Consider the following 15,064-nt stretch of genomic DNA (forward strand, 5'->3'; position numbering starts at 1 on the left):
CCTTCCTGTTATGGAGGAATGTCCTGGAGATTAGTTCTCACTCTTGGTCTTCTGTTATCATCACTGTCTTCTGGAGTCTTGCAACTCAACACAATAACAAATGTGTGCAGCAGGGAGGAGAGACCCATAGACGGAGCCAAAATCGTTTTTTCCCCCCAGGACAAATTTGTATTTTTACCCCTGCAAAATGGAAAAGAAAAGAAAAATTTTAACGCAAGTATTTGCTGCATGTCAGAGGTTAATTTTTCCAGATACAAACGAGAAGGAGGGAGTGAGGGAGAGAGAGAGAGAGAGGAGAGAGGGAGGGAAGGAGGGAGGGAGGGAGAGAGGCAGGGAGAGAGGGCCACTGTATTTGTTGAGAGCTGCCTAAATGGCAGATTGAGCTTGATAGGGCAGCACTGAATTATTTTCTCTTGCACCGTCCTATCAAAGAAAGCCCAAGGACTGACTGTGCTGACCCTGGGAATGGTTTTGGTTTCTAGTTTCTGCCCTTCATAGATTTGCTGGAGGACGTTAGGGAGCACAGCACTTCAATCTGGTTTCTCCTTGCTGTGGGGATGGTTTATGAAGCCCCGTGAATTCCAGTTGATTATCTATGACTGAAATACTCTCATTCAGGCATATGATGAAGTCTTTTTGAAGGAATAAAAGAGCATATCGAAAAATGTACATGAGCGTAAGATTAAATGCTTGCTTTGTGGAATCTATGTGGAATGAAACAAAGATCCTTTAGCTATTTCCTCGAGTTCTACTAATTACGTGAGGTGAAATCCTTGTTCATCAGTAGCTTCCCTGAGACTAGAAACCCCTTCTGGAAACTTCTGTGGGCAGTTGATGAAGGCCAACTTGAGACCCTGTTGAATAATCTGGATGTGCAGAAATGTGTCTGTGGTGAGCGGAGTCTGCTCTGGATTTACAGCCTTCTTCAGTCTCTGACTCTTAGAGCCCACTTACTTGAGGGAGACAAAGGAGTCTTTATTTAAGGGGATTAATAATTTTTAATTATAAAGACCTGTGAAAGATAAAGCGCTATGCAAATACTAATTCATTGGAAGCCCCATTTCACAGAAAAATTTCTGGTAAAAATTCTTTCTTGGAGTAATGAAAGTAGAGCAAGAAAAACCATCGTCTGTTTTCCCCGACTCCTGTGGCTCGTGGTCTTGTCCCAAGTGCTCAGATAGCTAACAGGTAATATTTTGCCACTTCTCAATACTGTTATTGCCTCTTTATTCTGAAGAAGTAATTCCTATTGTTTCCTGCTGACTGTGGGTCTGAGACAGTCCGTGGGATCCACATTGGCCATGCATGGATGGTGCATGTTATGTACTTCAGGCTCAGATCTAGAAGGCTTTATAGGGCAAAAAAAAAAAAAAAAAAAAAAAAGTTGAGTTTGTTGTTTGTTTTTTCTCCAAGAACACATGGTGTTTATCATATTTTATTTTACTTATTTCCATTCTTATCACTGGTAGATTTTAAAACAGGCAGAGCTTATGATGGAGGATCATCTGGTTTTAGCTCAGATGGTAGTTAGGTATTAAACATATTACCTCTTTTAGTTAGTCAGTTATATTAATATTGAACCATGGACTCTAGCACAAGTTAAACTATGACCATGAAAATATATGTGACCTCGTCTCAACTGCCAAATGCACTTGCAGCGTTTTTGAAGATGGAAAAGCCTAGTTTTTTTCTGCTGGAACCAAATCAGCAATAGAAGGTCATTACAAAAGTGACTTCTTCAGGGAGGCATATAATTCGCTACTCTTTTTCCTTAAGGGTGTATCCAGACACCTTGAGAATATGCATTTTGCATACAAACACTGTTATGTTAAAAAGACATGTAGAAATGGAAAGTCTTCAACTAACTCTCCCTTTCAGAACATGGGAATGCGATGTGGAAAAACAATAGTACAGGAATAACACTGACCTACGTTTTAATTCATCTTCTGCCAATTGCTAATTCTGTGCCTTGGGCAATTTGAACCTTGCCAGTAAAATGGGATTAAAAATATTTGTCTTTGAGGATCATAGTAAGGAAATTGCTCTTGTATTTGGCTTCCTTCCTCCCCTTAGGCTTTCTTCTTCTCATGTTATCTAAACTTAATGAAAGAAGTATACTTTGTAGCTCATTAGGGAAGTACGTAGGATTAAAATATACTCCTCTCCAAATGACAATAGCAAGGGAGAAGGAAGAGAGAGGACTTAACTGCAGCTCTTCTCAAATTTCAAGTCCTTTTCCAATAGTAAATCACTTAGTGATAAGATAAATGCAGTTTCCTGAGCACTTCCTACAGGAAAATGCCTTTAGACCCCAAGGTGAAAATAGTGTTCATAGATTAGCACTTATATTTTACAAGAAACAGAGGCAGAGGGAGTAATTATTACATGGTCTAAGGTGAAGAGTTAACAGGAAGGGTCAAGATTTAAACCTAGGCAGTCTTGTCCCATGGGTTCCTGAATACTCAGACTTCTCATACATCATAGACTCAGAAAGCTAGTAATAGTTGGTTTAAAGATTAAAAAAAATTTTCCTTTGGTGGGTGGAGGTGCTGGTAAAATAAACTTTTAGCCAGGAAGCCACCTGGATCAGATCCTCAAATGTGTGCAAGAGATGGTCCAAAGTCCTGCCATCTCCAAGAGTCTAATTAAATTGTCTGAAAGAATATTCTGTGTAAGGCTGGGAGAGTGAAGAGGAAAGGGAGGAGAATATGAGAGGGGGAGTATGGAAAAAGAGAGATGAGAAGAAGATCAATAGCTTATGGGTAAGGAATGAATAATTGAATTTCTTTTTAAGTTTAATCATGTATAGCTATCCATCTATGAGCTTAATGAGAAAGGCAACCTTGGAATGCTCAGAAATGTAATTTATTAATGGAACAGGTTTTACAGAATTATATAGTGATGTTGCAAATTGCATGGGACATACTTATACCAAAAAAGTATTTATCTGAAATTCAAATTTTAAACCGGGCATCCTGTATCTTTATTTGCTAGGTCTGGCAACCCCACATGTGAGTGCCTGAATGGTATCCACCATACTCTTACTCTCCATCTCCGGCCACATTTGTTGGTCTCTTTCTTCCTTAGAACCCACTCGAAGGTGCCACCACAGCAGTTGTTTCTGAGGCCTCCACGGCTACACCGAGTTCTGTGCCCAGACTGTGGCTCCTGGAGCTTCTCCAACAACCAAGCTCCCCTTTCCCTCACTGCCAATCACACATTTGTTTTTATCCATGGACATCAGCTGAGCTCTTTGTGCCTCAGCACGTATCGTTAAAAGAGCTTCTTTACCAGGTAGAGTGGCCCCTTTTCCAGAACACTCAGAAACTAGTTCACGGTCCATGGCCACACAGGTCCTCCTCGTACCTTGACTCTGCCCTTGGCCCCAGTGGCCAACATGGCTCAAGTCAGGCAAACAGTGCCCTGCAGGCCTGGCTCTCGCTCCATCAGCTGTGCTCAGACGTGTAAAGAAGTGTAGCTCTGTGATTCCTCTACCTCCCCCCCTTCCCCCAGCCACCATCTCACACCGTCCACATTCCCTCTGAAGCTGCAGGACAGATATAAGACTAACTCAGCAACTTTAAGATTACGATAGCTTAAAACGACTTTGCTTATTTGATTATTACGGAACTGAAATCTCATGACAAAACACCCAGGGCTAGTTTAGGTAATACGTGATAATTACATCTTGTGAGTTACAATGTGACAATGGAAGAAATGTTACTATGTTAACTCCTGTCTTATGGATAGAAGTGTTGCCCTTGTAGTATAATCACCATCATCATAGACTCTGAGATGTGGATATACCACTGTTGGTGAGGTTACGCAAGCCTAGAGAATATTCGGGAATTTATCCATTCAGTCAGGGTCACCTGGGCTTACTGGCGGGTCCAGCTGGATGGACTTTGAAAGGCTGCGATGATCTCTCCCTGTACCATCCTGAGGAGCTCCGTCCCCCTTAGTTTATAGATGGCTGACCTTTGAAAGCACTGTTTGATGACCTGATAGCAGAAGAATTTATAGTGGTAGTCGTGCCCTCTCACCCCATATTTGACATGATAACACATTTACTCAATCTGCCGCTTAAAGAAGAGCACAGTGGTTTTCTCCCAAGACGCCAGCCAGTAAATCTGGTTTGCTGGTTTATGATTCCACGTGAAGATCACTGACCTGCAATCGGAATTACTGCTATTTTTTTATTGATGCTAAGAAACAGGTCCTGACGTTGTGCTTTGTGTGACCAACAGTTGTCTCTGCTCGCCTGAGACCCACGGCCCCCAGTGTGCATCCAAATACGATGACTGTGAGGGGGGTTCCCAGGTGCGCTGTGTCCACGGCATCTGCGAGGATCTGGTCCGGGTGCAGGCTGGAGAGGTGGGTGTCTTCCGGAGTGGGACCCCTCGGGAGAGGCCTGGGTATTAGTTCCTCCCTCTGCGTAGCCGTGTACAAGCAGGACCCTGTGGGGCTGCAGAGGGGAGCCACGTCCTGCCCTTAAGCCGGCCTCAGATGAGGAAGGTTGTGACAGTTGTCTATAAATAAACAGAAAACGGGACCCAGAGGTTGATTTCATTATATAAATCCGAGCATTTTTTTATTATTCGTCCATGAATCTCGCTGTGAGACATGACCTTCTCTTGGCCTTGTGAGTTTTAACGGTGACAAGACATGGCAACACAAAAGGCCTGCCCTTGTTTGCAACATTCAATTTTAAGGAGTCTGGATTTTTCTGGCCGCCTGAGCCCCTGTGACTGCTGCAGACTCTACCTCCCTGAGCGTCCCCTGTGCTCTGGGTCCTGGCGACCTTGATTCCTGGCCCTCAAGGTCGCCCAGCCCTGGCCCACTTGGCCTTGCTGGAGACCTTCCGGTCTTTATTTTTAGTTCTATTTTTTTCTGCCCATGTGATGGAAAATGGTTCCCTTCCAGCCATGGTGGGAGGGGTGGTGGTGGGTGGAACCTTCAAAAAGGAAACAAACAGAATTGATTTTCCAAGGTCTGTGCCTACATGGGTGTTTTTCCCTCTAAAAGCAGAGCAGGCTGAGTTGATTGACTTTAATTATATTGACTTACAGCTCTTGATTGTTGCTACTCTTTCCCAGGCATCTTTGGGAGCAAATGACAGGTTTCCCTTATTCTAAAATAAAGCTGTTTCTCTTTTTTTCATGGTCTGGTCTAAATGCTTAATCATATGGGAAGAAAAAGAGAAGCCACTCCACTGGCCTCATGGAAATGAACGTTAGAGGAAAAATCAGTTTTCTGTGGGCTCGGGTGAGATTTCCAAAGGCTTTTCGTGCTCATTTTTCTTGATTGCCTTTCTTCACACCCTTGTCGTCCTGCCAGCCCAGGTACAGCTGCCTCTGTGATGCCGGGTGGACGGCCCCGTCGAACAGCATGGCCTGCACGCTGGACAGAGACGAGTGCAGCCTCTGGCCTACGCCTTGCTCAGCGCTTGTGCAGTGTTTCAACACGCCGGGCTCCTTCTATTGTGGCGCCTGTCCCGCAGGTATATGGACATGTCCCCGCCCGGCCAGAGATGCCTGGCAGCCAGGCAAAATGCCAGAACCAAGTTCTTTCCACTGCCGAGGGATAAGAATGCTGTTTTCAGGATGGCTTCCGATCCAGTTTCATGTCCTGATTCACTAAATCCCACTCCAGACCATCTTACTGCTGTAACAATTCAACAAAAGAAATGAGGGGTTTGTCCCAAAGTGTGCCAGAGTCAAATTTTGGGGCCAGGGTTAGCCATAGAGTTTGGGAGGTCAAACATTTTGTTGCTATGGCTGTGAACTGATTAGACTTGAGATCAAAAGACACGTGCTCTGGTCCCACCTTTCATATGAACCAGATGATGGTAGACTTGGGCAAACTGAGCTCTGACTGTGTTCACTAGAGTCCAGTAGTCCTCACCTGGGTGTGTCATTAGAAGACCCTGGGGCCTGGCTGTAAACAGGGTTGTCCAGCCCCATCACAGACCCACAGAGACCGAACCTCCAGGGGAGGTCCCTGAGAATGTGGACTCAGGGCTCAGACTGCCTGGGTTTGAGTCAAAGCTTCATTTCTTACTGTGAGATCATCCTCCTCCCTTCAAGGCATGCTTGCAGAGCACCTGCTGTGAGCTGAGCACTGATCTGGGTGCACTGGTAAGCAATCGACCAGACCCCAGAGAGTTTACAAGGCCCGTCTGCACTCCTTCGGTGTTCTTAGAAAGTGGAACCCAAGAAGAATATAATAACTGCAGCTATTCCTTATGAGAATGTCATTAAGGCACTGTGCTAGGCAGTTTCTAATTCATGCAGCTGCAACAGAAACAAGAAATGGTGGGAATTAGTATTATTCCCATTTTGAAATATAAGAACTTGAACCTCAGAGAAGGTAAATAACTTGCCCAAGATCCAAGAGCTTAGCCTCAGTCAGGATCCAAACCCAGGTCTGCTTGGCCCTGGGTGAGAGCCGAGCTGTTGAGTTCTCCCTTATTCTCTCTTGCCAGGGAGCCTCACGTGCCTGTTGGTTCCCTTAGCAATGTCTGGTTTAGTGACTTTCTCCAACTTACATGTTTAGATCTTGTACAGCTAGAAAGACGCTGAAGGAAACACGTCAAGACCTTTTCCTTCTTAGTTCTCAGGGGCAAGCAAAATGTGCAAATAATTATGTTCTTCAAGGTAATTTGCCAATGACAATCTTTAAAAACTAGAAATCAGAAAAGTAAATCATTTAAAGTATAACCTGGGCAAAGGTGTTCTTACGTTTTTCTTTTTATTGTTGGAGAAGAAAAAGAGAAACACAAACTTTTTGTTTTCCTGTCAATCACCTTAGTTTTCCCTGAATATCAAAGCAATATATGCTCTTATAAAATATAAAGAAACTATAAAATTACAAAAAAAAAAAACAGAAAAAAAAATAGTCATCACTCAGAACCACCACTAATGTTTGAACATATTTCCTTCCAGCTTTTTTCTATGCATTCAATTATTCACCCACAAATATGATAATTTTCTCAGGTAGATTTTTAGAAGGGGTCCCTACTTAGATCAAAGACAATAAATATTTTAAAGGATTTAAAATGTTTTAAAAATTCTTATAATTTTAAATCATTTCAATTGAGTAATAAAACTCAACAGTTGAATAAAACAGCTGTGTCTCAAGTAACATGACAATCCCTTTCTTCTTCAAGCTCCTTCTCCTGATGAAACCACTGTCAGCAACTGGTTCTCTCCTCTTCTGCCTTTTCCTTCACTCATACAAGCACACAGACCTATATGCAGGTTTCAAAAAAATTCTTTCCCCAAACTGGGATCACAGCTCTGCATATATTTCTAAAATTTGGTATTTTCAATTAAAACAATACGGGAAAATTCTTTCAGTGTGTGTGCACATATTATTAAAATAGCTTTTAGCATCCAATGGTATAGATGAGTCATAATATTTTCAGCTATGCTCCTATAGACCATTGAGAGTTTTTTTCCCCATTAAACCATGCTGCAGTAGATACCAGTTTACCTACATCTTTATGTACTGACAGTTTTATCATTGCAGAATATGTTTTAAGAAGTGGAATTGTTAGTCAAAAGGTATGTATTTTAAAATTTTAAACGAATACTCCTAGATCTCTTTCCCGATAGGTTTTATTAATTTAACTTCTGACTAACAGCATATAAGACTACCCCATGTGCCCACCTCTTTGCAGGAATTTGATGGTAAGTATTTAAAACAATTTTTGCCAATCTGATAGGTAGAGTATATCTCATTTTAATCAGTGGTTCCTCACACAGTTAAGCAGGTTTTCATGTGTGTTTAACTATTGAAGAGCTAACTTTTCAAACCTGTTTTTCTAGGCTGGCAAGGAAATGGACACATTTGTGAAGATATCAATGAATGTGAGATAAGCAACGGCGGTTGTTCTGTGGCTCCACCTGTTGAGTGTGTAAACACACCTGGATCTTACCACTGTCAGCACTGTCCCCCAGGTGCTACACCAAATGTCCTGATACCCTTACGGGCAAAACACGCATTTGAAAACAGGCTCTTGTGTTCCATTGTAAACAGGACTTATGTCTAAGGAGACAAACTGAATAGTGCAAAAAGTTTTACTTAACTTATGGGTCCAGGGCACATTAGTTCAGCTATGTGATAAGAAAGAAATAAAACATATCTTGAATATCAATGGAAAACAATAAGCCTTTACAAACTGTGAAATAGCCTCTTGAGATAATGCAGAACTTGACAGATTTTCTCTGTGGATCACAGACCTATTGTTGCCACAAATAATTTATTAATATAATGAACTCATGAGATGTTTTCCATATAAAGTTTACTAAATAACAGACGTTAATAGTAGGCATATCATACATGTGAGTTTCCCTTCTCTTCTGGAAAGAAGTCATGACTCCTATTCTCTAACCTAAACTGAGTTACTATCCAAGAAGTTCAGGGAATTCTAAGGGGTAAACTGAAACCCTGTATGTTTTATTAACATGAAATAACAGTACTTTGGACTTTTAGAATAATTCAGCTCCAAGATCTTCAAAGTCACTGTAATTAAAAAATGTCAACTTCCTTGGTGTCAGCACTTTCTAAGTCTCCCAGTAGTTTCATTTGTCTTTTTAGTTTTATTTTTGTCATTAGAAACAACCCTGAATGTTGTTTCTGAAATCAGGTTCCTAATTCTTGCTGTCCATTTTCTTTTTTTAATATTTATTTATTATTTTATTTATTTATTTGGTTGCACTGGGTCTTAGTTGCGGCTCGTGGGCTCCTTAGTTGTGGCTTCAGGCCTCCTTAGTTGTGTCATGTGGGCTCCTTAGTTGTGGCTTCAGGCCTCCTTAGTTGCGGCAGGTGGGCTCCTTAGTTGCGGCTCGCCAGCTTCTTAGTGTGGCATGTGGGCTCCTTAGTCATGTGTTGCGAACTCTTAGTTGTGACATGTATGCGGTATCTAGTTCCCTGACCAGAGATTGAACCCAGGCCCCTTGTATTGGGAGCGTTGAGTCTTATCCATTGCGCCACCAGGGAAGTCCCTGTCCATTTTCTTAACTATGGAATTTTATTTATGACACATTACATTTACATTTTCTGTTTTGATGGTGGAAGATCTCTGGTTGGTCTGGTTCCTGTGATATTTGATTCTCAGATTGCGATTCTTCTTCTTGCATATTCCTGACGTTGTTTTTCATGCCCCTGCTCTTGCTGTGATCAGGGTACCAGGGCGATGGAAGAGTCTGCACCCTCATAGACCTCTGCTCGGTCAATAACGGAGGCTGCCACCCACTCGCGTCATGCTCCTCGGTTCTGGGTAATGACTCATCTCTCCCTCTGGTTTGGGGTATTGTAATATGACCTTCTAAAGCAAATCAACATTTTAGAATCAAAATCCTCTATTTTCAAAATTCTTACTTTGGTCTTCAAACCAAAAATTAATCCATGTTATAAAACTATACATTTGGATTTTTTAAAATGCAATAGGCTATGCTCTTTTATTATCTGCTCTAATTTTTGCAATTATTTCCCAAGATAATTAAGCCAGCTGATAGATGCATGACTGTATTCCAGCAGGAAGGAGAAAAGGAGGAAGGAGGACCTGTCAGCTCTCTTTAAGGACTCCCCTTTCTGGGCCTTTGGCTGCACTGAGCCTGGCTGCAAGGGAAGCTGGGAAATGTAATCTTTATTTCAGGTGCCCATGCCCCCAGTTAAAATAAGGAGTTCACTACTAAGGAGGGGCAAATGGATCTAGGGTGAAAACCCACAGGGTCTGCTGTGCTGCATAAAAGAAGCTTCACCTCCTACAATTTAAAAAATACATACATATTACTAAATTTTCTCCCAGAAAATATATCAATTTATATGCTCATTAACAGTGTGTGAAAATATACATTTACCCCACCCTTGACAATAAAGGGTACTATTGCTATTTTTCGTTTTGGTCAATTTATAGGCAAAAATTGCCTTCTCATTATTTTAATTTTGATTAAATCAAAAAACTTTCTGATTACTAATAATTCATAATGAATACTTTTTAGACAGTTACTGGCCATTTAAAAATTTTTTTCATGTCCTTTGTTCATCTGCTTTCTTACTGATTTGTAAAATTTCATTAGGTACTATGAGGATATTATCTCATTATCTGTCTTATATTTTACATGTAATTTTCCTGGATGTTGTTTTTATTTCAATTTTTTGGTTGTATTTTCTATATAGAAGTTTAAAATTTTTATGTAGTCAAAAAGGTAAATGTTTTCTTTTAGGGTTTTTCCTCTGGTAATCTGGTCTTCCCTACCAAACTCTTTAAAAATAGTCAAGTACATGTACTCTCATTTATTTTTAATATTAAAATCTTTGGTCTTTTAAAGATTTGTTTTTATCTATAGCATCAAATAGAGGTCTAATTTGATATTTTTGTCCAAATAGGTGGCCCCAACTCCATTTATTGAATAACGTATCATATCTCTCGTTATTTCAAAATACCACTTTTATTTTTGCTAACTTGTCATATCACATATATGAAAGAATATGTGTGTATATATATGCATGTATATATGTGTATAACTCTTTAAGTGTTTTTTAAATGATTAACAGCCTACTGAAGTGGTTAGGAGAATGAATTCTAGAAGAAGACTGGATTTTACTTTTCCCTGGGCTCCACCATGTTCTAGCTGTGTGTCCCTGATGAAAGGCACTTCATCTCTCTGTGCTTTGTCTTCATCTGTAAATGGAAATTATAATAGTACCTATTTATAGGGCTCTTGAGAGGGTTAAGTTAGTCAGTATGTGTACAGTGCTTGCAACAGATACTGTCCTCAGAGGAATGCTCTTTCCTGCCGTCAACCCCTCCATGATAAGAAACTCCCCTTTTCCTTGGCATGCCTCACATTTGTACACAACTCAGGACCATGACATACAGGCTGACAGCACCAGTGTCAACCTGCAAATAAATATTGCAAATGTGTCAGGTCTTTCTTATTCTTAAGATAAAAACTAGAAAAAAAAAGATTCTAATATTTTCTCCTCATACCTTGCCTTGTCTGCCCCTGGGGATGTGTAGACTTTGACGATTCCTTGTTTAGACGACAGAGCCTGAGTTTTGTTACTGGGTCAGAATGGAGGGGACCTGTATTTACGCATCCATTTGTATTTCTAACCAGGTTCCCTACCGGTCTGCACCTGTCTCCCGGGATATACTGGAAGCGGTTATGGGCCACATGGATGTGCGCAGCTCAGCAGCATTTGCCTGAGTCACCCCTGTTTACATGGACAGTGCAAAGTGAGTCCTTTCCTCTTCCTGGGGAAACTGAGTACTGGAGAATAATTGTAGTTTCACTTCTGAGAAATATGTTTTCTATGATTTACAGATTTTAAGGTAATGATTCAAACTTAAGATAAACAACTGTCAATAACTTTCAGATAAAAGGTAGGTACTAACTTTAGTTCCCAGAAAAAACCAATGAGTTCATTTTTTCTCTCAGTGATTTACAAAGCGGTAAAACAAAGCCTGCAGTTTGACCCAAATACATCTGATTTCTTATACTTTGCAAGTACCATTGAAATGCATCGGTACAAGTTAGGCTACTGGAAGATGCTTATGGTTCGACACCTTCTACACAGAATACATAGCACTGCTGTTCTTTATTATTTGGGTTGGTTCCAGTTTATTGTCTGTCCCTTTGTTCTATGACATTATGTTTCTTCTTCCCTTAGGAAACAGTCTCTGGGTATCTTTGTAATTGTGAATCGGGTTGGGCAGGTATCAACTGCACAGAAAACATCAATGAGTGTCTGAGCAACCCCTGTCTGAATGGGGGAACCTGTGTTGATGGCATTAATGCTTTCAGTTGTGAATGCACACGTTTCTGGACTGGATTTCTCTGTCAGATTCCCCAGCAAGGTATGCTCAGCATTTCTTGTACCACAGATGCTCACAGGTTAGAAGTATCATCCTTGAGTGAGTCCTGCTGCAGATTTTGAACCTGCTTTCTTGTTCAGTTGCTCAAAGGCTTAGAACTAAGTCTTCCCTTGCAGAAATGGTGTGAAATTCACAAGGTAGATATATATTTCAATTCAAGCCATAAAAATTTTTTCATCAAAGGAAAAATTAAATCCATATTTGCCACTTTCATTATGTCCATTTTGAAAACAAAATATGCTAAAGGTATTGTTGTTTTCTAAGAGAGAGTTTTCTCTATAGCAGCCATTTCATTTCCCGGGAACATTACACGTAATCATGTCACTCTCCTGCTCTCAAATATACAGTGCCTCCCTTTTGTCTGTTAAATAAAGTTTGGGACTGTTTTTCAGTCATCCTCTATAACCAGGCCTCACCCTATCCATCTAACCTTATTTTTCACTAGTTCCCTAAAAATACGCCCTTTCTAGCCAGACAGATTTCCTTCTCTCTTGACCCCATATGCCACCGCATTTCGGCTGTGTTCCTTTATTTGGGAAATTTCTCTCCCCAAACCTCTCCAAATTCCTTCTTTGCTTCCCATCCAAATGTATCTGTCCCTCAGGAGTACTTCTTATTCAGCCTCCTCCGTAAACCTCTTCTGACCGTTCCACCCCTCCGTCATTCCTCCTGATTCTGAATCGGCACATTTATTGAGACTGCTGTGTATTTACAACTCTAGTAGACCCTGTGGAGAAATAAGGAAACAGAAAATAAAATAGTCTCCACCTATTATCAGCTTATCTTCCAGTTGAGGAGACAAGACGATACACAACGACAGAGGAGAGACGGGAGCTAAAGATAAGAATTAAACTGTGTCAGGTGTCACAGAGACAGAGGGAATGGGTGCCGGAGAAAACCCCAAGAGGCAGGGAAATTCAGGCGGAGATGAGGAGACATCAGCTGGGCTTTGAGCACGAGGTGGGATTTGGGTGGATGTTGAAGGGAGACAGGGGAGAAGAAAGAATGGCAGGGCTTTTGTCTCCAACGAGAATTACTCGGAGTTCTCTAAAAGCTTCGGCAGCAGGGCGAGCCTTTTCAGAGTGTCTGAAAAGCACAGCTCATCTTCTTTTCCTTTGCAGTTTGTGGAGGGTCCCTCTCAGGGATGAATGGAAGCTTCAGCTACATGAGCCCTGACGTTGGTTATGTTCATGACGTTAACTGCTTCTGGGTTATCCGAACTGAAGAGGGAATGGTAAATACAGTATCTCCCATCCAAGTGTACACTTCATTTATATGTACGAACATGTAGCATGTGTATATATTACATAAAATACACACAATGATAATTCAACTATATGATAGTTGAATTATCTGTACTATATATATACTAATTATCTATAACTATCGTCATACCTTATATTGAGGACTTTCTAAGTATCAGGCATTGGGCTGAGTATTTTGCATACCTTTCTCAAAAATTTATACTAATTCTTTGAATTAAAGTACTAGTATCCTCATTTTATAGATGAAATAATGGAAACTATGAGAAGATAAGTAATTTTTTAAAAACATTCTTTAGCTGGTAATTGGATTTCAAAGCCAAGTTTGTCTTTCAAAGTCCATGCTTTGTCCACTACGGATGCTACATGGGTTGGCCGACAGCAAGCCAGTAATTTGTACAGTCATAGTGTTACCAAGACGGTAGCGATCACTCAGTGTTATGTTGATTATTATGCCAGAATGGGGACTGCTATTAAGGTGGCTTCCTTATCCAAGTCTTCTCTGTGGCGTTGCTTGTGTCAATGTGCTATGCTAATTGCTTCACATACATTTAATCATTGCAGTTTAACTCTCATAACCCTGAAAGATAAGAATTCTTATCCTCATTTTACCCTTGAGCAGCTGAGAAATCTGTCCAGGGGCGCATGGTCTGTAAGTGGCCTGCAGGGACTTGAACCCAGGCCATTCGACTCCAGTGATGGAACTGCTGTGCAAACACTCTTCAGATTAAGATCCGAGCCCAAGGATTTTAGTGCTTTTATCCCCAACATTAATTACTCAGACTTTTCCAAATATTTATTTCTCAACCAACACATGGACTCATTAAAATAAAGTTGTATGTGTGAATAGCTAAGGCTTTCCCTTGAAATCCTATTAATTTTTCCCAGCAAGCTAATGTTACAGAGGTCATTGTACAAGGTCAGAAATATTTTTTCCCTTGAGGAGCAAGGATTCTTTGGGGCCTGGTGACCCCACAATAGAATAAACTCCAAAATCAGTCTCCCAGTGGGTATGTTATGTGAATTTCCTTCCTTCCATTTAGTTTTCATGAATTCTGTTTCCTGACATTGAAAACATCTTTCTTTCAAGAAAAAATCATTTTGTGAAAAAATGTTAATGCATTTATTGTGAATTTGTAGAAAACTTCATGCTGTTTTTCTTGATTATTGTGATTTTTATATCTTCATATCCCCATCACAGTTTACATAATACAGTTTATGTAATATTGAAATAAGGGTAGTTCAATTCATAAACATTTATTTGATTTTCATTGAAATTGCGTCAAGGACAAAAATGATGTAATGTTGAGTAACAAACCTTAAAAATACCCTAGCACAGAATTTCAAAAATATCCTGATCCCCTTTTTCATGAGCTGAATGCTGTTGTGGTTTTAGATCATAAATTAGATTCAACAGCCTCCTTTTGGTAGTTTGGCTGTTTTAAATGAGGTTGTCAGCACAAAATCTTTTATGTTTCATTAATTATATTACTATATTTAAGTCTGCACATTCTAATATTTTAACTTGAAGACACATTTGTATGTTTATTCTCACCTACTTGCATACTCAGAACTTTTCATGGTACCTTTCCCGTGATGTCTACTCTTGGTATTACTCATCTCTCAATGACATCCAACCACCAAAGACTAGCACACTTTACACTTGCCTACACCATGTCTACTGTCTACACCTGAGGTCGTCCATCCAGGCTGGGCATCAGTTGAGAGGTTCAGAGACCCCTGAGGAATCAGCATCTCTGGGGGTCACTGATGAACTGTGGGTATGCTACACGCTACAGGTTATCAGTCAGTTAAATTTAATTCAAGGTAGATATTTAAATGTTATATTTTACTGATTTGGAAGCACTGTTAGCTATACATTTGGAGCGCCTTTGTTTAATGAAGTTGACAGTTT

The 15,064-nt window shown here is 40.5% G+C and overlaps 1 protein-coding gene across 2 annotated transcripts in view; it reads left to right on the plus strand.

Moving 5' to 3' along the window:
* CUBN (cubilin) overlaps positions 1 to 15,064 on the plus strand; it is a 274,317-nt gene that overhangs the window by 15,184 nt on the left and 244,069 nt on the right. For both annotated transcript variants that reach the window (XM_036842057.1, XM_036842058.1), the window contains exons 8-14: positions 4,248 to 4,374; positions 5,338 to 5,500; positions 7,830 to 7,961; positions 9,188 to 9,283; positions 11,130 to 11,248; positions 11,683 to 11,869; positions 13,009 to 13,121. In XM_036842057.1, coding sequence (XP_036697952.1) covers positions 4,248 to 4,374; positions 5,338 to 5,500; positions 7,830 to 7,961; positions 9,188 to 9,283; positions 11,130 to 11,248; positions 11,683 to 11,869; positions 13,009 to 13,121 — 937 coding nt within the window. The remainder of the gene's footprint in view (positions 1 to 4,247; positions 4,375 to 5,337; positions 5,501 to 7,829; positions 7,962 to 9,187; positions 9,284 to 11,129; positions 11,249 to 11,682; positions 11,870 to 13,008; positions 13,122 to 15,064) is intronic.

The sequence above is a fragment of the Balaenoptera musculus genome, chromosome 2 (assembly GCF_009873245.2).
Source record: "Balaenoptera musculus isolate JJ_BM4_2016_0621 chromosome 2, mBalMus1.pri.v3, whole genome shotgun sequence".
Lineage (NCBI taxonomy): Eukaryota > Metazoa > Chordata > Mammalia > Artiodactyla > Balaenopteridae > Balaenoptera > Balaenoptera musculus.